The 24,129-nt window shown below is 50.3% G+C and overlaps 2 protein-coding genes across 2 annotated transcripts in view; one reads left to right on the forward strand and one right to left on the reverse strand.

Moving 5' to 3' along the window:
- Positions 1 to 24,129, forward strand: part of LOC308548950 (histone H2B type 1-C/E/F/G/I) — a 329,370-nt gene that overhangs the window by 203,142 nt on the left and 102,099 nt on the right. The window lies entirely within an intron of this gene.
- LOC308549316 (butyrophilin subfamily 3 member A3-like) lies at positions 2 to 22,923 on the reverse strand (the record flags this gene model as incomplete). Its single annotated transcript, XM_081121862.1, has 15 exons — positions 22,815 to 22,923; positions 22,254 to 22,595; positions 20,325 to 20,606; positions 18,868 to 19,026; positions 18,736 to 18,756; positions 17,386 to 17,409; positions 16,961 to 16,984; positions 14,923 to 15,063; positions 8,491 to 8,832; positions 6,575 to 6,700; positions 5,143 to 5,289; positions 5,012 to 5,032; positions 3,660 to 3,683; positions 3,235 to 3,258; positions 2 to 699 (listed from the first exon to the last, which is right to left on the reverse strand). Exons 1-15 carry the CDS (start codon positions 22,891 to 22,893, stop codon positions 2 to 4), a joined length of 2,454 nt encoding a protein of 817 aa, XP_080977988.1. The 5' UTR covers positions 22,894 to 22,923.

The raw sequence follows: 24,129 nt of genomic DNA on the forward strand, positions 1-24,129 counted from the left end.
ATCACTGTGACACTTTGCTCTTAAGGAGGCCCTGGGCTCCAGGCTGGGCAGCGAGAAGCAGAGACGTTACTTCAGCTTGAGGGTCCTCATTCCCATCAGCTGAGCCTGAGGCCACTGTGGTCTCCAGGGAAGGGTCAGGCACTGGGACAGTCACAAGGGCATTCCCTACTTCTCTTTGGGCTGGGCAAATGGTCAAGGCAGTGGGATCCCAGTGCAAAATCCTGAAAACAGGCCACAGAGGCCCAGAGAAAGAGGTGTTTGTGAAGGTGTAGATATGTGATCCATCGATGGCATTGTAGAATGACACCTCCCCCTTCTCATAGTCCAGGAAAACCCCAACTCTTCGAGGAGGGTTGACAATTGACAGTGGGGTCCGGGGGTCTGTGAGAGCTCGGAAGTCATTCACCTTATACATCCCCGCTATCCAGAATCCACTCTCGGGTTTTATTTTAACTAAACATTTTCTCTCCACATTCTCTCTACACACCCCAACATACCACTGTGTTCTCCCTACCACGTCCACCTCCCAGAAATGTCTGCCGGTTGTGAAACTCTCACAGCCCAGCACACAGAAATTCCCAGAAAATCTCCTGGGGTTGTCTGGCAGGCTCTGCTCTGTGTCTGTCCACTGCAGGCTCCTGCGGTCCTCAGAAACAAGGAGATTGGGGTGCGCAGTGTCCGGGTCCAGAATAACATCCGCTGAAGAGGGTTCAGAGATGGAGTGGGATCAGCCATGGTTCCCGGTCCTCAGAGCCTCAGCCTTCAAGGCTGAGCCCAGAGTGTGAGGTCCCCAGCCTGCCCTGATGTGACCCTCAGCAATGCCAAGAGAAATAGCAGGCGCCTTTTGTCTGTGAGGAAGGGGAGGCAGAGGAGGGTGGGGGTCTGCCTAACCTGCTTCTTCAGCTGGTGCCTTCCTTCTACCTTTTTCCTGTTTCCCTCCCCAAATGTCCATGCCCATCTGTGCTGTATAGTCACATAGATTCAAATTCCAGCCCTCGCTCTACCCTCCTGAGCTGGATGACTTCCTTCTCTGCACAGTCTCTTTTCCTATAGACCCAACCTATGTAGGATCTCCACTCTCAATTTGATATCTGTAAAATAGGAGTAAAAATACTGATCTCTAGAATACAATAAGACAAAATGTGCTATATTTAGTCCAAGGCTGGTCATGGAGGAAGTGCCTGGTGTGATAATAGAGACCATGTCTCTGCTGTGCTTGGGGGCATGCTGGGGGCTCTATGTGCTCTGGGATCCACTCCCCAGTTGTCCCCACCCTGTGGCCCCAGGAAGGAGTCCTTTTTGGACAGCATCACTGGGCTCCCTTGCCTCTGGTTACCTGTTGGGTTTGGCCAGGGCAGGTACTAGCTGAAGACTGGGAGCAGAAAGGAAAGAGAGGCACAGCACTGCCTTCCCACCTCCTCCCATGGAGATGCTCTAACAAAGCAGGACTCCTTTCAGGCAGCCTCTTCCTGAGCCCAGCCTCCCCCGGGCTCCAGTGAAGTTTCCCAGGCTCTCTGCCTTGTGCCTAAGGGTGGTGACAGCTCCCACTGTTGTGAGCCCTGGGACAGCATTCATCCTTGGTTTCCCTCAAGGCTACTCCCCACCCCCCACCCCAAGTAGTTCCTTCTGTAAACCCTCTTTAATCACGGTGTAGATTCCCTGTGAACAAAACCAACTCCATGTCTGTGTCATGAATTTTTTTCACCTCTTCATGCTGTGACCTGTGGCCCACCTCACTGTCCTTAGCAAGCACAGCAAAGCCTTTGGGTCTTGCTTATCTGTGTTCCTTAAATGTAGCCATAAACATTTTTGTTAGTAACAGCTAGAATGGCATCACAACCAAGGTCAATACTGTGGACAAAACGGGGTCACATACTGAAACTGATATGCTCTCAGGTCCTGCACGGTGGCCTTACAAACTCAGAGAACTGCAGCAATCACATAGGATGTTCTTAGATTAAAACTTTTTAACTAAAGGCAGTTTATGGTGGGTCCTCATGTCCTAGACTGGAATCTTCCCTGACAAAAGTCAGTCTTGACCTTAATTGAGCTGTGTATTGTCTTTTTGCATCTATGATAACACACCTTTGGAACATCAAGGTAACTTCCCGTTTTCAGGACCCCTCTAGAGCACAGACCATGAATCCCCTCACTGTTGCCCTGTTAGCTGTGGACTGTTAACTACTCTGCACCCACCATGCAAAAGACGTATGTGTCTATCATTTCACTTTTTATTATCCAGTTCCAGAGGTTCCCCACCCAGCTTTGCTCTCTCCCACCTCCCTAATCTATCACCAGTGGATTTCATGTAACCCACTTATGCCTCTTATTTTTTATTGTAAGGTATAAAATAAGGGAGAAAACTACCATTTTCTGAGCATATTTTAAAATCCGTTTAGATTTTGCTTCCTGGCAATTGTCAGTTTGGCTCAAATAAAGTCATAACAATTCTCTAGAGGTTTGAACCAGTCTTACGTTGACAACACCAAACTGGTTATAATATTGGTTATAAAGAACCATCCATCACATGAAGCCCAGCAGGTGTGGCCTGGAGCTGCCACATTCTTTGTCCCTTTGTCCTGTCACTCATGTGTACCCAAGTTATAGTATAAAAAAAAGTGTAGTAACTGGTCTGATAGCTGTGATTAATCTGTGTAGATTGTCCAGGCATCTCTCCACTCTGACCTGTCATCCCGGGGAGTAAATCACCCTATAAAAGTGTCTGTTATGTTCTACGGAGTTGCCAGCATTGCTTTTAGGTCTTAAGATAGCATCTTCTTACCAGGGTCATCATCATTAAAGACCCATTTTGAACTTTCCTGATGGTGTTTTGAACAACAGTCATTCATTACCTCATCTAGTCTTCACCTCAACCCTGACATAGTGGGAAGGACCACCGTCATCTAAAAGGAGACTAAAGCTCAGAATCCTTGCACAACTTGAGGACACACAGGCACACAGGGCAGGAGGGGACAGAGCTTGGTCAGGTCACATCCTCACTCTCCTGCCCCTTCCTCCAGCTCCAGCCCTCAGCCTCCTCCTTCCCACACACACCTGGGGAAGCCCAGGATAGCAGCTGCCCCTGGTTCTCTGGGGTCTCGGCAGCAGATGGGCCCACCTTGGAGACCAGGACCTCAAGTCACCCACCCAGAACTCTCCCAGTGAAGAGTTAGAGAAGAAAAGGGAGCAGGGCCCTGGGTGGTTGTCCCAGAGGACACACAGTGGTTCACTCACCAGGTTGGTAGGTGGTCTTCAGCACTGAAAGGAAGGAGACACAGACAAGGAAAGGCCATTAGTTCTGTCTTCCCCCCACCCACTCTCCTCACTGAGCCTCTTCTGCTTTCCTCCCTCTTTTCCAACATCCAGTTTCCTTCAAGTACAGCTTGTGGATCAGGCATAAACCCTCTCTGAGTGTTGGGCTTCCCTCCATCACCCTGGGGCTGTGCGTGCCATGGCCAGGCTTTGCCCAGGTGTGGGTGTGTCAGCAGGGTGAGGGGACACTGCATGTGGAAGGTCCTCTCTGGGTGTCCAGAAAGGAGGGGATGGGACTCCACAGAAAATAAGCCTCTGAGCTGGGTCTGATTATCACACACCAGCACAGAGAGGGGTAAATGCTTCCTACACAGGTGCCAGGAAACCAGAGAGGTTGAGTCACTCACCAGCATAGTCCTGAGCCTTCTCATCTGCAAGGGAAGACGGGCAGAGAGTCACCTGAACTGTCATTTTTGAGTCAGTTTCTGTCTCTTCCTTTGCTGGCATCTACTGTTCTGTCTTGACCACCCCACCCTTCCTGCCTCTCCCTCTGCCTGTTCGATTCCCTGATCCCCCCTCCTCTTTGAAATCGACTGCATCCAATGACCCCACAGGCACCGTGTAGGAGCTTTCCCAGCTGTCACCCCAGATCTGTTTTGTACGAATCTATACACAGTCACCCTCTATCTGAGGTCTCACTTTCCGAAGTTTCAGTTACGTTCCCTCAACCCCTGTTGGAATGTGTTAAATGGAAAATTCCAGAAATAAACAATTTATAAGCTTTAAATTGTACATCATTCTGAGTAGGGTGATGAAATCTGGTTCCATCCATCTCCAACCTGCCAACGCATGAACCATCCCTTTATCCAGCAGGTCCACCCTGTGTACCTCCCCCTGTTAGCCTCTTAGGAGCCTCCTGAGATCAGGTCAGCTGTCCCAGTGTCACAGTGCTTGTGTTCACGTCACCCTTATTTGACTGAGTAAGGGCCCCAAGGCCCAGAGCAGTGACGCAGGCAACTCGGGTTTGCCAATGAGCAGCCTTTCTTCCAGTGAAAAGCAAACACCCGGGTACACACAGGGTGTGGAACTATCCACGGTTTCAGGCATCCACTGGGGTCAGGATCCGACCCCTGGGGTAAGTGGTGCCCATCTCAGTCCTGCACCTGAGCACAGGCTCGCCCTGTGCGTACTGGATGGAGATGTGTGCTGGGGTCCATCTATCTCAATCTGCGTTATTTCCCGCCTACTTCCAAATGAATTGGGAAATTAATGAGAAAACTTCAGATGCTATTGTTTTTTCAGCAGTTAAGATAAACCCCTGACAGCTGACACTGGAGCCACTCCTCTCGCTAGGAGACACTCTCCTCTCTCCTTCTGCTTCCCCTGAGCAGCCTACAGATGCGGTAAAGCAGCAGGCGGGAGGGCAGGCTGCACGCACTGAGCCCATCGCCCCCTTTCCTTTCTGGGGCTCCCTGGACATCCCCGAGCGAGCGGCCCCTGGTGCAGACAGACCGAAGTCCCTTCCTGCCAGGAGAAAGGCCCCTGCCCTGGGTTCCCCAGATCAGGGCCCTTAATTCTTCCCGGGGTGGGGAGGGGCAAGGAAGGGGCTGGAAATAGCGGAGCAGAGTCTGAGGTGCGGGTCCAGAGTATCACCTGCCTGGTACTGGCTGTGTCTCCATTTTGCAGGAAAAATGGGAGGAGCTGGTGACATGCATAAGGCAGGGACCCCAGAACCTGCGAGGCCGGTATCAGGACTTACCGAGTTCTTCCTGCAGCTTCTCTGGAGATAAGAAGAAAAAAAGCCCTGTTATGGGGATAGAGGGGAGGACCCGAGGGGGGTGCCTCCCCACTATGGGGCAGGGAGGTCGCCCTTCCTGCCCCCTGGCTCACCTTTGGCACTTTTCTCTGCCTCCTTCTCCTGCCACAGGGCTTGGATTCTCTTCTGCTGTCGCCACAGGAAGACACCAGCCACCAGCAGAGCCAGCAAGGTGACCCCGAAGGCCGCCTGCCAGGGCTCCGCTCTCCAGAAGAAGGGACCTGCAGAGGGACAGACTCAGCTGCCCGCCAGGCGGGGCCCTGGGGTATCTCTGGAGGTGAGGTCACCTCTCTCCCCCCAAAGGATCCCAGAACTCTTTCTGTACATGATAAATTTTATTTTCTTGAAATGTCTGCCTCTCACATGGAGATACTTCAAATATCAAAAAATATATGTACAGAGCAGTGAAGTCTCCCCTCCACTCCCTTGTCCCTCCCCCATTTATCAGCTTCTCATTACTCAGCTTAACATGAGGATGAAGGATGTGAACTTTGGGGTCGGAGGGCCTGGGTTCAAATTCTAGGTCTTCTGCCTGACCTGCTCTGTGACCTTGCACTAATGACTTCACCTTTCTGTTCCTGGTGCCCTAGCTGGTGAAAGGATTAAGTTAAAGCTTATAAAGTGCCTAACACACAGTGAGTGCCATGCACTTCTTTATTAAATTTAAAAAACATAAATATATTCTCATTTTTCTTGCTTACACCAAAGACAGCATCCCTACAAGCTGGGCTGCATCCTGGGTCTCGGGGACCTTTCTGCATCAGCACGGAGAGCAGGTCCGTGTTTCCTCCACACTGCAGCCCACTGCACAGGAGCCCCCTGCTGGGCCTTGGCTCGGTCTCTAACTTTTATTATTATAGTTGATGCTCTAAGAAGTAACCTTGTACATGGGCCATTTCATACAACCCAAGCTGATCTGTCAGATAAAACCCCAGAAGTGGGATTTAGGATCAATAAATAATTTGGATAAAGATTGTTCTATTGTCCCCAATGGAAGATGTGACAATTTATACCAAAAATATACCAACTTATAGCCACAAACGTCTAAGAGTGGCTGTCCCCCCACCACCCTGCCATCGGCTGTGTTACCAACCACCTTGCCAGTCTCCCAGGTGGAACCGGTTCCCTACTCAGTGAGACTGGGATCCTGCTGTGAGGTAATTTCCTTTCTGGTGAACTGATAATTTAGGTTCTCGGCTCATTTTCTACTGGGCTGTTTTATGTTTTAACGAGATCAGCCCTTTCTCCAAGACGTGGTTGTACCTATATTTTCCCATGTGTTTGCTGATCTTTACCACTTGCCCCCAATTCCTGTTGGGTGTCACAGTTTGTAACATGCAGAAAATATGGAAAGATGTTTGTGACATAATCAGCTTCATGGGGAAAGAAGCAGCCAGGTCCCTGCTCTGTGCCTCATGTTCCCTGCAAAGACCCAAGTCAGCAGCACACAGTCAGGCCTCCTTCCCCAGTGTCCACAGCTAAGCAGAGTGTCGAGCAGGGACTCACCTGCAATGGAAAGCCTGGCTGTCTTTCCCTGGCTGAGCAGGGGATTTCTGATGATACAGGAGATCTCCTTCCCAGAGCCATCTTTCAGGATCACAGAAGATGTGGCTGCATATAGACCTGTGGGATCTGTAGCCACAGGTGAGGCCACAGCTGGCAAGCTCTGTCCCCTGTCATCTCTCCACTCCACTTGGGGCTGTGGATACCAGCCTGCAGACGTGCACTCCAGACGGATCCCTCCATCTTCATGGCCCTTCATTTCAATGTGAACATCAGAGCCCAGGGCTTGGGAAGGAAAAGTGAGCCTGATCATGAGGAGTCCTCTGTATTGGTGAGGAGCCCATCAGGAACAAGGAGCTCACTCGCGCTAGGTACTACGAGCAGGTTCACTAAGGAGCTGTTTACAAAGTGTGTTGTGCAGTTGGGACTGTTCCATGATGTGACCACTACCTGACCATCCCTGGACCTCATAGTAGATCTAGCTAGATGTTGGCCTGAACAGAGATTGCTTCCCCTAAAATCCCTTAGAGACAGCTGGATCCCTCCTCCATGCCCCAGGCCTGCTGGTTCCTAGAACTGGCTCTCACCCTGCCCTAGGCAAGCGTGTAAGTCCTTCCCCCTTGTCTGGTGGGTCATGTTCCAGTGCTCCAATCTCCCCTGCCTGTCATGCATAAGCCTGAGCCTTTGCCATGTGGTGGAGAGGACATGCATGTGGTACTGCTGCCTAAAAGGCTGTTCCTTGTATGTAAGTCACCTTGGTAAACTCTTGATATAATTAATCTATTGATGACACCATTTTTCTCTGGTCTCTGGACTCAGGAAAACTTCCATAATGTTGTGGAGAGGGAGGAAAACCTTCATGGGAGAGAGCTGAGCCAGGGCCAGGACAGTGGAGCTGTTACCATCAGTCCCTAAACTCTTAACCCAAGCTGAGGAGGAAGGAAGCCTTTGAAGACCTGCAAGGACAGAGTCCTATAGGGAAGGCTTTCTTAAGAGGAGCTGTGGTCTCCAGGAAGGGACTGTAGCTGGCTGAGGGGGACCTGCAGGGAGAAAGACAGGACCCTCCACACCCATCTTCCTTCCTCTGCGAGGCTCCTCAGTGACCGGCCCGGGCAGAAGCCACAGGGCAGGGTTGTGCCCTGAGAAAGAGAAATGCAACCCAGTCGGGTGGACGTGAGCGATTTCATGGAACAGCAGCGTCAAACAAGAGTGTGTTGTCCCTGTGATGAGTGAGAACAAAACCACCACCACTCAGCCATCGGGTCTGAGCACAGAGAACACAAAGTGTCCAGACCACAGCAGCCAGCAAACCTCCCGTCCTGGCTCAGTGGCCAGTTACATCCCCACACCATCCCGACAGCATCCACCCAGAGCCAAGCCCTCCTTCCATAAGCCCAACTCCCCTATCAGCCCAAATGTTATGCAAGTCTCCCTGACACCTTCTCGTTGAGACACCCCTTGGTTTCCACATGGGTGCATCTCCCTCACTGCAACACGGACTAGACTCAACCTGTTCAACTACAGGTGTGATCCTGGGCCTTGGTTAGAGGACATGGGCAGCACAGGTGATGTCCCTGCACTTCAGCCTCCCTGGACCACAGCCCTGTGCACCTGGAGGGCCCGTGGCCACTGTCTGGCACAGCTGAACCCAATCAACTGTGTGCCGCCCACTGAGGGGAGGTTTTCTCATCCTTCCTACTCCTGACCCCACCTCGCTGTTTAGACCCTGGTGGTCTTCACCTGACACAGGAGGAACCCTTCCTAGAGGAAAATGTGGGTCTGTCAAGGGCCCCAGAGAAGCAGAGTTGGAGGCTGGGAAACAGTTGCTGCTGAGTTGCTGGAGGTGCTGTGAGGTGGGCTTTGAGCCTCTGTCCCCAGGCCCCATGGCAGAAGGAGCTCAGAACAAACCTCAGACTCACCTGCAACCTTCAGCTCCACCTGGGCTTTTGCATAGAAATCACCATCTTGGAAATAACACACGTAGATTCCACTGTCAGAGGCTCGGAGGTTGCGAATCCAGAGAGCAGCCTTCCCCTCAGTGATGTCCTGTCTTAAAATGGAAGTTCTCCCTCGATACTCTGGTATCTGTGTTTCTTCCTTGCCATCTGCATACGCACACACCACCTGCTTGAGGCTGGATCGCACCCACATCAGCTCCATGGTCTCAGCGCTCATCTCTGGGGACAGCTGACAGGGCAGCTCAGCATCTTCACCCATCATGATCACTATGGGCACAAGGGGTCCAATCACAGCAAACTGAGCTGGTCAGCAGAAGGGGGTGCTTCATTAGAGGGAGCTGGGGCCCGAGGGTAAGGGGGTGTCCCAGGAAGGGAGGGGGAGGTAAGAAACACCTAGGCAGGCACTCCTGACATCACAGAAGTACAGTCTGGATGGGCCTTCCAGGTGTGGGGAGGAGCCCAAGGTTCTGACTGGGCTCTATAGGTAACACTCCACATACATAATGCAGAACCTTTCCCTACCTGAGCAGGGGGTGAGCAGCTGGACCAAGGCGAGGCACACAGGGAGGTCCAGCAGATGGAAGGCCAGGGACCTCACCATTGTTACCTGCTGAGCAGACAGAGAGGCTCCAGAAGGAGAAATGACGACCTGGAAGATGGAGAATTCCACATGGAGTCTTCTGCCTCCCCAGGGCAGACTCGGGGTGCAACCCCCATCACTGGTGACCACAGGGCTCCTCTGAGATGTCTGCTTGGGAGTCTTTAACCTTTGATTCCAACGTGGGAAATCACCCATAAAACATGTAACGTGAAATGTGTGTCCCTTAACCCTAGTCACCAGGAGATCCTTGGCTCCACTGTCCAAATGTGCTCAGAAGCCCTCCCTTACCCACACTTCCTGGGACAGTCAGGTCCAGGCCTCCATCATCACACTCTGATTATGCAGGACCCTCCTCTCTGAGTCCCCGAGTCCACTGGTGCCCCCTACAGTCTCTGCTCAACACCACAGCCAGAACTTTGCTGACTCACACCAGGTGGCTCCTCTACTCAGCCCCTTCAGGGCTCCCATTTCACTCAGAGCAGAAGCTGAAGTCCTTTGCACCATATAATCTTAAAATTATTTCAATGTTCTAAATTTTTTAAGCTTTTTGAGCGGGGAATATATTTCCACCTATTTTGGGGGCTATTTGTTTTATTTTGTTTTATTGTTTTGATTATAGACAAATTTGAATTAAAAAATAAATTTAAATAATTTATAAAGGTAATTATATACTGTATTTCATATGAATATAAATATTTCTGGATGTATTTTAGCCACATAAATATACATAATGACTTACAATGCTTTATCCTTTGACCCACAAATTCCACTTACACGAATTAACCTTAAAGAAATAACACCAGGCAGGAACACAAGGATTTATGTTTAATGCTGTTCATCATAGTAAACCTGCAATAGCAAAATGTAGATACAATTTAAACACCCAAATTAAATCCAACTTTGTTATGATTATATATAAAAACCACTTATCTAAAACCACGATTCCTAAACCTACAGCTAAGATAATACTCAATGGTGAAAACCTGAAAGCTTTTCCTCTAATGTCAGGAATAAGACAGGCTGCCCACTATCACCCCTTCCGCTCAGCACAGTATTGGAAGTCCTAGCCGCAGTGTGTTGTTTATCCAGTCTCCAGCTGCTGTACACGTATGTTGTTTCAGATTTTTCTATATCCCAATATTACAAATCATTCTGTAATGAACCTCTTTACATAAACACATTTAAGACACACACCTTGTAACCCTCCCTACCTGTCTTTTAACATTATTTCTGTAAATGATGACATGTTGTAACCAATATGTGACTGCACATAAAGCGCCTGTTTGCTTCGCAATTCCAGGAACTAATTTAAAGGAAGCAGACTCAGACCTTCAGACATTCCAGCCCCGGGAGTTTCGCTGACCTTCAGCCAGTTATCTGAGCAGACTGTGTTGGCATGTGCTTAGTGCCCTCAGTGGAGCTCTCTCAACCCCCTCCTTTTGAATCCAATGTTCTGTCCCCCTGTCCCCCCATCCTCTCTCCCTTCTTACAAAAACCCCTGCCCACGTCCCGTTGTTCAGAGGATCTTTGCAACATGAGTCCACCACCATCTCAAGCTGCTGGCTCTAAATAGACCTACTTTCCTTCCACCAGTCCCTGCCTGTCCACCAGCTTTCAAGCAGCAGGCAACTGAACCCGGGTTTGGTATCAGCCTTTGAGAATCTCTTAGACCACGCTCCCGGAGATGAGCAGGAGAGACTGTAAGATGCCTCTGCTGCTGTGTGAAGCTCCCTCATTCCAGTGGGCTCACTCCCACAGATTTCCCAGTTCAGGCCTTACCTTGCCCTGCCTGCTGCTCCCACCTGGGTTCCACGGGTAGGCTCAGAGCACCCCACTCCTTCTGTGGGCGAGCATCACCCTGCAGGCTCACGTAGCTTCTCAGCCTCTCTAACAGGGACCTGGGACTCTGACTTTTACCAACTGCCCCTTTTACCCTTCACACTCCCGGCTGAAATCCACAGAACAAAGGCACTGGGTAGGTCCTTATGCTACTTGAGTGTCTCACCTGGAGGAAAGGGTGGGGAAAAGAAAGCTGGCTCATGACTGGAAAGAGTGCAAAGTCCCTATTTGAAAGCACCTGTTATAAAAAATAATGGTAATAACCTTTACTCCCTACGGGTGCAGGTGTTTTAGACAGATTTCTATCGCAGTCATGCCTGAAGGAGATCGTATCAACATTGATTTCTCTCCCTCGTGGGGCCCCTGGTCTGGGTGGGCTCCCCTGGGCTGGGCTGACTGGGGTTGGGCTCCAGGCTGCAGTTTGGGTCCTGTCAGCTCCATAGGTCTCTTCATTCTGGGACCAGGAGCTACATGCACCTGCCCCCCTTCCCCTGCCTTTCCTCCCCTCCCGTCCGCTTTCGCTGGCCCCCCTTTTCCCGGTTCCATCCTCCCTCCAACTCCTCCTCCCCCCTCTTCCTCTAACTTCTCAGAGGGTAATTCCAGGCACCTCCACCCCCTACTGGCAGAAGCGCATCACTGCACGTTCTGAGCTTGGGAAATGTGGCCAACTCTCCCTCCATCCACCCTCTGGTCCTGCCAGGTTCCCAAGTCTTTGTTTAATGTGAAATCTTCATTGAAAATTTATTTTCACACAAAATAATGTGAAATCTTTATGTGAAAATTTTAAGTGGCAATTTTCTTTATTGTGATCCACAGTAAGGAATATATTCTATAATGTAACTCGGAACATGCAAATTTCTATATACTGTATGCTCTCATAGTTCCATTTGATTTTGATTTTTAAAAATTGGTCTCTACCGAATATATTGATCTCATAACCCCTCAAGGGTCCAGGACCTGAGGGGGAGAGGTACTGTTCCATGATGATTGTCTCATGGCATAAACACTATGCCCCATGTCCTGTGGGGCGCTGCTTTTGTTGCCGAAAACACAGGAGTCTGACAATCAAAAATGTACCTCCAAAGTATAATTTCGATGTGGACTGTTAAAAAATAATTTGGAAAGTTAAAAATGTACTCATTTCTCTTCATGTTAGTGGTTAAGAACCCTTTCATTGGGCATGAGGCAAGGTAGTTTTCTGATGCAGGATAAATACATGGGTTAACATTCCTTGCCCACCCCTTCCCATATCTATATATATATATCTCACTACAAACCACACATCTATGGAAAGCACTGTGTAGCTGCACATTAGTTCCCTAGGCCTGGCTGCACAAAGTGCCACATACTGAGCAGTTTAAACAACAGAACATTGCCTTCTCAGTTCCGGAGGCTGGAAGCCTTAGCTCCAGGTCCCCACAGGGTTGGTTCAGCCCTGGCCCTAGTTTTGGAGTTTGCTGGCAGTCTTTGGCATTTCCTGGCTTGTGGAGGCATCCCCCTGTCTCTGCCTTCATTCTCATGTGGTTCTCCCTGGGAAACATGTCTTGCTCCCATTCCCATAAAGAAAGAAGGTGGGCCAGTCCTGTATTCTTGCCAAATGCAGCAGGTGACAGGAATTCCACTTTCGTGGTCTGTTAGAAGGTCCTCCCTTGATCTTATTGGGTTGTGATACCGTCTCCTGTGGCAAGCCTCATCTCTGAGCTCTTTTATTTCATATGTTAATTACACACAAGTGAGGGAGAGATAAAAGACCAATGTTAAGGAGGATGGCAGGTGTGGGAGAATGGGCTTGAGGTTCGGAAGGCCTAAGTTCTCCAAGCACCACTCTAGGGTGTCAGATCCCATTACCTGCTTAAACAGTGAAGATTTTTCTCAGTTAACAACAAGTCCTGAGGTTAGGATGCAGAGGCACCCTACACCCTTCCTGCTAGTGGTCTTTTCTGTAGTCGAGACATGGGGAAACTAAAAACCATTGTGGGGCAGGTCACAATTATATGAAATTCAAATGTCAGCACCTGTAAATAAGGTTTTGCTAGGACATGGCCAATCCACCCATCTAAGACTCCACTACAAGAGGAGCTCTGGCAGAGACCCCATGGTCCACACAGCCAAAATATGTAATATCTGGCCCTTTGCAGAAAAAAGTTTCCACGTCCCAGGGCCAAGTCCCCTCCTCACCAGTCACTCAGTAGAATACAAAGAAGCTGCTTAAGCATGAAAAACGCACAACTGGGAACAGCCTGTGGAGATTATCTGGCCTTTAATTATTATTTTTTTGTCTCATTTCAGAGGCAATGTAAGTTTTTATAAATTTTTTTATATGGTCTTCCGATTCCCTGAGTGTTGTGGCATCCCTGCTCACTCCCAGGACAGAGGCCTGTATGTGTACAGGTGTGTGTGTGTGGTTGGGTTTGGGATGGGCAGGTGTTGAGGGGGACATAAGCACCCTCTTCCCAAAGCCAAGGACTCTCCTGCAAGTTGCTGAGCTGTAAGGGGCAGGGGAGAGATGGGAGGACACAGGGAAGGACTGGGGGTAGAGAATGGAGCCAGCAGCTGTGATGGAGACTCTGGGACTCATTCAGAAACTTTGGAGTGAGAGACCTGAGGATACTGAGTGAGTCCAAAGCCTTTCCTTTCCCTTGGGAGGTGGCACTGCAGTGCCCTCAGGACCATGGCAGTGAAGACAGGCTTCCTGACTGCCACTCAATGGGCTGGTTGTGCCCAGCACCCCTATACCCACACGATGCTCCCTTCCTGTGACCTGCAGATCCCAATCAGGCCATTGTGTACATTTCTTCTAGAAGAATCTTCCCAAGGCACAATTCTTAACATAACTCTTCCGTGTGATAAAAATCGCACTGAAGTTCATCTAGCTCCCTTCTTCCCAAATTTATGTTTGTCTTTTAAGTATGAATTTGAAAGGCTCGTTCGGCTCAGTGATTGCAGGTCACATGTTGGTAAAGAGGTTGGCTTCTAGTCCCTTCTCAGCCCTGTGTGATGTGGTCCCTGTGAATTCATCCCTGGGCAAAGTCTTCCTGCACAGCCGGGCAGTGAAGCACTGGACCATGGCTCTGAAAGGAGACCTTAGAAAGTTAATGCCTTTCCTGCCCTCTTGTCTCTTTATCTATCATGTGGGAAAATTGAATGAATATCAGAGAAGTGCTTTACTCAGTGAGCTTTTAGCAACTATTTCTTTAAAAAAATATATCTTTATTGATTTCAGAGAGAGGAAGGGAGAGGGAGAGAGAGAGAGAGAAACATCAATGATGAGAGAGTCATCATTGATTAGGCCGCCTCCTGCATGCCCCCACTGGGGATTGAGCCCACAACCTGGGCATGTGGCCTGATAGGGAGTCAACTATGATCTTCTGGATCCTAGGTCAACGCTCAACAACTGTGCCACCCTTGAGCAGGTGTATTTTCTTGCTGTTAAGGGACCCTGGGCTAAGGCTGAGCAGGGAGAAGCAAAGACATTACTTCAGCCTGAGGGTCCCCATTGCTATCAGCTGAGCCTGAGGCCACTGTGGTCTCCAGGGAAGGGTCAGGCACAAGGGAACTCTCCACTCCTTTTGGTGCTGGGCAAATGGTCAAGGCAGTGGACTCCCTAGTCCAAATATCAAAAACAGGACGCAGAGGACCAGAGAAGGAGGTGTTTGTGAAGGTGTAGATATGTGACCCATTGATGGCATTGTAGAATGATACCTCCCCCTTCTCATAGTCCAGGAAAACCCCCACTCTTTGAGGAGGGTTGGCAATTGTCAGTTTTGTCCGGGGGTCTGTGAGAGCCTGGAAGTCATTCCCCTCAGACCTCCCTAATGCCCAGAATCCATTCTCCGGTTTCATTCTAACCCAATCTTTTCTCTCCACATCCTCTCTACACACCCCAATATGCCACTCTTTCCTGTCCCCCACGTCCACCTCCCAGAAATGTCTGCCCGTTGTAAAGCTCTCACAGCCCAGCACACAGAAATTCCCAAAAAATCTCTTAGGAGTGTCTGGCAGCCTCTGCCTGGTGTCTGCCAGCTGCAGGCTCCTCTGGTCCTCGAAAACAAAGAGATTGGGGTGCACAGTGTCCACGTCCAGAAACACATCAGCTGCAGAGGGTTCAGATGGTGTGGGGTCAGCCATGGTGCCTGGACCTCAGAGCCTCAGCCTTCAAGGTCTGGTTCTGGCTGAGAAGCCCTGACCCAGAACCTGGGGTCCCCAGCCTGTCCTGGATGTGACCCTCAGCAATACCAAGAGAAACAGGAGGCGCCTTTTGTCTTGGGGAAGGGGAGGCTGAGGAAGCTTGGGGTCTGCTAACCTGCCTCTTCAGCTAGTGCCTTCCTTCTACTTTTTTCCTGTTTCCCTCCCCAAATGTCCATGCCCACCTGTGCTGTATAGTCACATAGACTCAATTTCCAGCCCTTGCTCTACCCTCCTGAGCTGGATGACTTCCTTTTCTGCACAGTCTCTTTTTACACAACAAACGCTAGGTAGTATCTTGACTGTCAATTTGATATCTGTAAAATGGTAGTAAAAATACTGATTTCTAGGGTAGAATAAGATGAAATGTGCCATATTTAACCCAAGGCTGGTCATGGAGGAAGTGCTGGGTGTGATAATAGAGACCATGTCTCTGCTGTGCCTGGGGCCATGCTGGGAGCTCTATGTGCTCTGGGGTCCATTCCCCAGCTGTCCCACCCTCTCTGGCCCCAGGAAGGAGTCCTTTTTGGACAGCATCACTGGGCTCCCTTGCCTCTGGTTACCTGTTGGGTTTGGCCAGGGCAGGTACTAGCTGAAGACTGGAAGAGAAAGGAAAGAGAGGCACAGCACTGCCTTCCCACCTCCTCCCATGGAGAAGCTCTAACAAAGCAGGACTCTTATCAGGCAGCCTCTCCCTGAGCCCAGCCTCCCCCGGGCTCCAGTGAAGGCTCCCTGTCCCTCTGCTGAAGGGAGGTGACAATTCCCACTGTTGTGAGCCCTGGGGCAGCATTCATCCTTGGTTTCCCTCAATACCCGCCCCCCCCAGAAGTAGTTCCTTCCCTAAACCTTCTTTAATCACTGTGTTGATTCTCTGTGAAGAAAACCAACTCCATGTCTGTGTCATGAATTTCCTTCACCTCTTCATGCTGTGACCTGTGGCCCACCTCACTGTCCTTAGCAAGCACAGCAAAGCCTTTGGGTGATGGTTATGTGTGTTCCTTACATGTAGCCACAAACATTTCTGTTAGTAACAGCTACAGTGACATGACTGAGATCAACACCAAACAGGGGATGGTATTGGTTATAAAGAATCATCCATCTCAGGACCACCGGGAGGTTGGTCTGGTGCTACCACATTCTTTGTCCGTTTCTCCTGTCAATCATTTGTACCCAAGTTATACTATAAAACACTATAGCAACAAGTCTGTTAACTGCGAATAATCTGTGGAGATTGTGGGGGCGTCTATCTCCTTGGACTCTATTCCCCTGAGAGTAAATTACCCCACAATACAGTCTGTTATGTTCTAAGGAGTTGCCAGCATCATTTTTAAGTCTTAAGAACCTTGCCCTTGCCACAGTCATTACCATCAAAGAGCTATTTTGACCAAGCCATTGCTGTTTTGACCGATGCACATTCATTACCTCACCTAGTCTTCACCTCAACCCTGACATAGTGGGAATGACCACCGTCATCTAACGAGGAGACTAAACCTCAGAATCCTTGCACAACTTGAGGACACACAGGCACACAGGGCAGGAGGGGGCAGAGCTTGGTCAGGTCACATCCTCACTCTCCTGCCCCTTCCTCCAGCTCCAGCCCTCAGCCTCCTCCTTCCCACACACACCTGGGGAAGCCCAGGACAGCAGCTGCCCCTGGTTCTCTGGGGTCTCGGCAGCAGATGGGCCCACCTTGGAGACCAGGACCTCAAGTCACCCACCCAGAACTCTCCCAATGAAGAGTTAGAGAAGAAAAGGGAGCAGGGCCCTGGGGTGGTTGTCCTAGAGGACACACAGTGGTTCACTCACCAGGTTGGTAGGTGGTCTTCAACCCTGAAAGGAAGGAGACACAGACAAGGAAAGGCCATTAGTTCTGTCTTCCCCCCACCCACTCTCCTCACTGAGCCTCTTCTGCTTTCCTACCTCTTTTCCAACATCCAGTTCCCTTCAAGTACAGCTTGTGGATCAGGCATAAAACCTCACTGAGTGTTGGGCTCCCCTCCATCACCCTGGGGCTGTGGGCGCCATGGCCAGGCTTTGCCCAGGTGTGGGTGTGTCAGCAGGGTGAGGGGGCACTGCATGTGGAAGGTCCTCTCTGGGTGTCCAGAAAGGAGGGGGTGGGACTCCACAGAAAATGAGCCTCTGAGCTGGGTCTGATTATCACACACCAGCACAGAGAGGGGTAAATGCTTCCTACACAGGTGCCAGGAAACCAGAGAGGTTGAGTCACTCACCAGCATAGGCCACAGCCTTCTCACCTGCAAGGGAAGACGGGCAGAGAGTCACCTGAACTGTCATTTTTGAGTCAGTTTCTGTCTCTTCCTTTGCTGGCATCTACTGTTCTGTCTTGACCACCCCACCCTTCCTGCCTCTCCCTCTGCCTGTTCGATTCCCTGATCCCCCCTCCTCTTTGAAATCGACTGCATCCAATGACCCCACAGGCACCGTGTAGGAGCTTTCCCAGCTGTCACCCCAGATCTGTTTTGTACGAATCTATACACAGTCACCCTCTATCTGAGGTCTCACTTTCCGAAGTTTCAGTTACGTTCCCTCAACCCCTGTTGGAATGTGTTAAATGGAAAATTCCAGAAATAAACAATTTATAAGCTTTAAATTGTACATCATTCTGAGTAGGGTGATGAAATCTGCTTCCATCCATCTCCAACCTGCCAGCACGTGAACCATCCCTTTATCCAGCAGGTCCACCCTGTGTACCTTCCCCCTGTTAGCCTCTTAGGAGCCTCCTGAGATCAGGTCAGCTGTCCCAGTGTCACAGTGCTTGTGTTCACGTCACCCTTATTTGACTGAGTAAGGGCCCCAAGGCCCAGAGCAGTGACGCAGGCAACTCGGGTTTGCCAATGAGCAGCCTTTCTTCCAGTGAAAAGCAAACATCGGGGTACACACAGGGTGTGGAACTATCCGCGGTTGCAGGCATCCACTGGGGTCAGGATCCCACCCCTGGAGTAAGTGGTGCCCATCTCAGTCCTGCACCTGAGCACAGGCTCGCCCTGTGGGTACTGGATGGAGATGTGTGCTGGGGTCCTTCTATCTCAATCTGCGTTATTTCCCGCCTACTTCCAAAAGAATTGGGAAATTAATGAGAAAACTTCAGATGCTATTGTTTTTTCAGCAGTTAAGACAAACCCTGACAGCTGAGGCTGGAGCCACTCCTCTCGCTAGGAGACACTCTCCTCTCTCCTTCTGCTTCCCCTGAGCAGCTACAGATGCGGTAAAGCAGCAGGCGGGAGGGCAGGCTGCACGCACTGAGCCCATCGCCCCCTTTCCTTTCTGGGGCTCCCTGGACATCCCCGTATGAGGGGCCCCTGGTGCAGACAGACCGAAGTCCCTTCCTGCCCCGAGAAAGGCCCCTGCCCTGGGTTCCCCAGATCAGGGCCCTTAATTCTTCCCGGGCGGGGAGGGGCGAGGAAGGGGCTGGAAATAGCGGAGCAGAGTCTGAGGTGCGGGTCCAGAGTATCACCTGCCTGGTACTGGCTGTGTCTCCATTTTGCAGGAAAAATGGGAGGAGCTGGTGACATGCATAAGGCAGGGACCCCAGAACCTGCGAGGCCGGTATCAGGACTTACCGAGTTCTTCCTGCAGCTTCTCTGGAGATAAGAAGAAAAAAAAGCCCTGTTATGGGGATAGAGGGGAGGACCCGAGGGGGGTGCCTCCCCACTATGGGGCAGGGAGGTCGCCCTTCTTGCCCCCGGGCTCACCTTTGGCACTTTTCTCTGCCTCCTTCTCCTGCCACAGGGCTTGGATTCTCTTCTGCTGTCGCCACAGGAAGACACCAGCCACCGCCAGGAGCCCCAGCAGAGCCGGCAGGGTCACCCCCACGGCCACCTGCCAGGGCTCCACTCTCCAGAAGAAGGGACCTGCAGAGGGACAGACTCAGCCGCCCGCCAGGCGGGGCCCTGGGGTATCTCGGGAGGTGAGGTGACCTCTCTCCCCAAAGGATCCCAGAACTCTTCCAGTCACATAATAAATTTTATTTTCTTGAAATGTCTGCCTCTCACATGGAGATACTTCAAATATCAAAAAATATGTGTACAGAGCAGTGAAGTCTCCCCTCCACTCCCTCGTCCCTCCCCCATTGATCAGCTTCTCATTACTCAGCTTAACATGAGGATGAAGGATGTGAACTTTGGGGTTGGAGGGCCTGGGTTCAAATTCTGGTTCTTCTGCCTGACCTGCTCTGTGACCTTGTACTAATGACTTGACCTTTCTGTTCCTGGTGTCCTAGCTGGTGAAAGGATTAAGTTAAAGTTTATAAAGTGCCTGGCGCACAGTGAGTGCCATGCACGTCTTTATTAAATCTAAAAAACATAAATATATTCTCATTTTTCTTGCTTACACCAAAGACAGCATCCCTACAAGCTGGGCTGCATCCTGGGTCTCGGGGACCTTTCTGCATCAGCACGGAGAGCAGGTCCGTGTTTCCTCCACACTGCAGCCCACTGCACAGGAGCCCCCTGCTGGGCCTTGGCTCGGTCTCTAACTTTTATTATTATAGTTGATGCTCTAAGAAGTAACCTTGTACATGGGCCATTTCATACAACCCAAGCTGATCTGTCAGATAAAACCCCAGAAGTGGGATTTAGGATCAATAAATAATTTGGATAAAGGTTGTTCTATTGTCCCCAATGGAAGATGTGACAATTTATACCAAAAATATACCAACTTATAGCCACAAACGTCTAAGAGTGGCTGTCCCCCCACCACCCTGCCATCGGCTGTGTTACCAACCACCTTGCTTTTCCTACTGTTGCCAGTCTCCCAGGTGGAACCGGTTCCCTACTCAGTGAGACTGGGATCCTGCTGTGAGGTAATTTCCTTTCTGGTGAACTGATAATTTAGGTTCTCGGCTCATTTTCTACTGGGCTGTTTTATGTTTTAATGAGATCAGCCCTTTCTCCAAGACGTGGTTGTACTTATATTTTCCCATGTGTTTGCTGATCTTTACCACTTGCCCCCAATTCCTGTTGGGTGTCACAGTTTGTAACATGCAGAAAATATGGAAAGATGTTTGTGACATAATCAGCTTCATGGGGAAAGTAGCAGCCAGGTCCCTGCTCTGTCCTTATGTTCCCTGCAAAGACCCAAGTCAGCAGCACACAGTCAGGCCTCCTTCCCCAGTGGCCACAGCTAAGCAGAGTGTCGAGCAGGGACTCACCTGCAATGGAAAGCCTGGCTGTCTTTTCCTGGCTGAGCAGGGGATTTCTGATGATACAAGAGATCTCCTTCCCAGAGCCATCTTTCAGGATCACAGAAGATGTGGCTGCATATAGACCTGTGGGATCTGTAGCCACAGGTGAGGCCACAGCTGGCAAGCTCTGTCCCCTGTCATCTCTCCACTCCACTTGGGGCTGTGGATACCAGCCTGCAGACGTGCACTCCAGATGGATCCCTCCATCTTCATGACCCTTCATTTCAATGTGAACATCAGAGCCCAGGGCTGGGGAAGGAAAAGTGAGCCTGATCATGAGGAGTCCTCTGTATTGGTGAAGATCTCATCAGGAATGGGGGACACATTCACACTAGATACCACAATCAGGTTTCACTAGGGAGCTGTTTCTAAAGTGTGCTGTGCAGGGGAGAATGTTCCATGATGTGACCACTGCATGACCATCCCTGGATCCTTCTGCTAGATCCAACTATACCTGGGTCAGAACAGAGACTTCTCCCCCAAGTTCCCTTAAAGACAGCTAAACCCCTCCCCCACTCCCCAGACATGCTGGTTCACAGAGGAGGTCATCACCCTGCCCTTGGCAAACATGTAAGTGGTTCCCCCTTATGTGGGGTGGTCCATGCCCAGGTACCCCTATCCCTAGCACCTGTCTTGTGTAAAGTGTAAGCCTTAGCCTTTGCCATGTAGTGGGGAAGACATGCACGTTGGATCGTCACCTCCAAATCTCTTCCTTGTATGTAATTCACCTTTGTAAACTCTTGATATAATTAATATAGAGTTGACACCCTCTTTCTCTGGTCTCTGGACTCAGGGAAATTTTCATAACATGGTTGTGGAGGGGAGGAAAACCTACATGGAAGAGAGCTGAGCCAGGGCCAGGACAGTGGAGCTGTTACCACCAGTCCCTAAACTCTTAACCCAAGGAGAGGAGGGAGGAAGCCTTTGAAGACCTGCAAGGACAGAGTCCTGTAGGGAGGGCTTTCTTAAGAGGAGCTGTGGTCTCCAGGAAGGGACTGTAGCTGGCCGAGGGGGACCTGAAGGGAGAAAGACAGGACCCTCCACACCCATCTTCCTTCCTCTGCGAGGCTCCTCGGTGACCAGCCCGGGCAGAAGCCACAGGGCAGGGTTGTGCCCTGAGAAAGAGAAATGCAACCCTGACTTGAGTGGACGTGAGCGATTTCATGGAACAGCAGCGTCAGACAAGGGTGTGTTGTCCCTGTGATGAGTGAGAACAAAACCACCACCACTCAGCCATCGGGTCTGAGCACAGAGAACACAAAGTGTCCAGACCACAGCAGCCAGCAAACCTCCCGTCCTGGCTCAGTGGCCAGTTACATCCCCACACCATCCCGACAGCATCCACCCAGAGCCAAGCCCTCCTTCCATAAGCCCAACTCCCCTATCAGCCCAAATGTTATGCAAGTCTCCCTGACACCTTCTCGTTGAGACACCCCTTGGTTTCCACATGGGTGCATCTCCCTCACTGCAACACGGACTAGACTCAACCTGTTCAACTACAGGTGTGATCCTGGGCCTTGGTTAGAGGACATGGGCAGCACAGGTGATGTCCCTGCACTTCAGCCTCCCTGGACCACAGCCCTGTGCACCTGGAGGGCCCGTGGCCACTGTCTGGCACAGCTGAACCCAATCAACTGTGTGCCGCCCACTGAGGGGAGGTTTTCTCATCCTTCCTACTCCTGACCCCACCTCGCTGTTTAGACCCTGGTGGTCTTCACCTGACACAGGAGGAACCCTTCCTAGAGGAAAATGTGGGTCTGTCAAGGGCCCCAGAGAAGCAGAGTTGGAGGCTGGGAAACAGTTGCTGCTGAGTTGTTGGAGGTGCTCTGAGGTGGGCTCGAGCCTCTGTCCCCAGGCCCCATGGCAGAAGGAGCTCAGAACAAACCTCAGACTCACCTGCAACCTTCAGCTCCACCTGGGCTTTTGCATAGAAATTGCCATGTTGGAAATAACACACGTAGATTCCGCTGTCAGAGGCTCGGAGGTTGCGAATCCAGAGAGCAGCCTTCCCCTCGGTGATGTCCTGTCTTAAAATGGAAGTTCTCCCTCGATACTCTGGTATCTGTATTTCTTCCTTGCCATCTGCATACGCACACACCACCTGCTTGAGGCTGGATCGCACCCACATCAGCTCCATGGTCTCAGCGCTCATCTCTGGGGACAGCTGACAGGGCAGCTCAGCATCTTCACCCACCATGGCCAGGATGGGCACAGGGTGTCCAATCACAGCAAACTGTGCTGGTCAGCAGAAGGGGGTGCTTCATTAGAGGGGGTTGGGGCCAGAGGGTAAGGGGGTGTCCCAGGAAGGGAGGGGGAGGTAAGAAACACCTAGGCAGGCACTCCTGACATCACAGAAGTACAGTCTGGATGGGCCTCCCAGGTGTGGGGAGGAGCCCAAGGTTCTGACTGGGCTCTATAGGTAACACTCCACATACATAATGCAGAACCTTTCCCTACCTGAGCAGGGGGTGAGCAGCTGGACCAAGGCGAGGCACACAGGGAGGTCCAGCAGATGGAAGGCCAGGGACCTCACCATTGTTACCTGCTGAGCAGACAGAGAGGCTCCAGAAGGAGAAATGACGACCTGGAAGATGGAGAATTCCACATGGAGTCTTCTGCCTCCCCAGGGTAGACTCGGGGTGCAACCCCCATCACTGCTGACCCCAGGGCTCCTCTGAGATGTCTGCTTGGGAGTCTTTAACCTTTGATGCCAACGTGGGAAATCACCCATAAAACATGTAATGTGAAATGTGTGTCCCTTAACCCTAGTCACCAGGAGATCCTTGGCTCCACTGTCCAAATGTGCTCAGAAGCCCTCCCTTACCCACACTTCCTGGGACAGTCAGGTCCAGGCCTCCATCATCACACTCTGATTATGCAGGACCCTCCTCTCTGAGTCCCCGAGTCCACTGGTGCCCCCTACAGTCTCTGCTCAACACCACAGCCAGAACTCTCCTGACTCAAACCAGGTCGCCCCTCTACTCAGCCCCTTCCAGGGCTCCCATTTCACTCAGAGCAGAAGCTGAAGTCCTTTGCACCATTTAATCTTAAAATTATTTCAATGTTCTAAATTTTTTAAGTGTTTTGAGCGGGGAATATATTTCCACGTATTTTTGGGGCTGTTTTATTTTATTGTTTTGATTATAGACAAATTTGAATTAAAAAATAAATTTAAATAATTTATAAAGGTAATTATATACTGTATTTCATATGAATATAAATATTTCTGGATGTATTTTTGCCATAGAAATATACATAATGACTTAAAATGCTTTGTCCTTTCACCCACAAATTCCACTTACACGAATTAACCTTAAAGAAAAAAAAAACAGGCAGTAACATAAGGATTTATGTTTAATGCTGTTCATCATAGTAAATCTGCAATAACAAAATGTAGATACAATTTAAACACTCAAATTAAATCCAACTTTGTTATAATTATAAATAAAAACCATTATCTAAAACCACGATTCCTAAACCTACAGCTAAGATAATACTCAATGGTGAAAACCTGAAAGCTTTTCCTCTAATGTCAGGAATAAGACAGGCTGCCCACTATCACCCCTTCCGCTCAGCACAGTATTGGAAGTCCTAGCCGCAGTGTGTTGTTTATCCAGTCTCCAGCTGCTGTACACGTATGTTGTTTCAGATTTTTCTATATCCCAATATTACAAATCATTCTGTAATGAACCTCTTTACATAAACACATTTAAGACACACACCTTGTAACCCTCCCCACCTGTCTTTTAACATTATTTCTGTAAATGATGAC

The sequence above is a fragment of the Miniopterus schreibersii genome (assembly GCF_964146895.1).
Source record: "Miniopterus schreibersii genome assembly, chromosome: 19".
In the NCBI taxonomy this organism is placed as follows: Eukaryota; Metazoa; Chordata; class Mammalia; order Chiroptera; family Miniopteridae; genus Miniopterus; species Miniopterus schreibersii.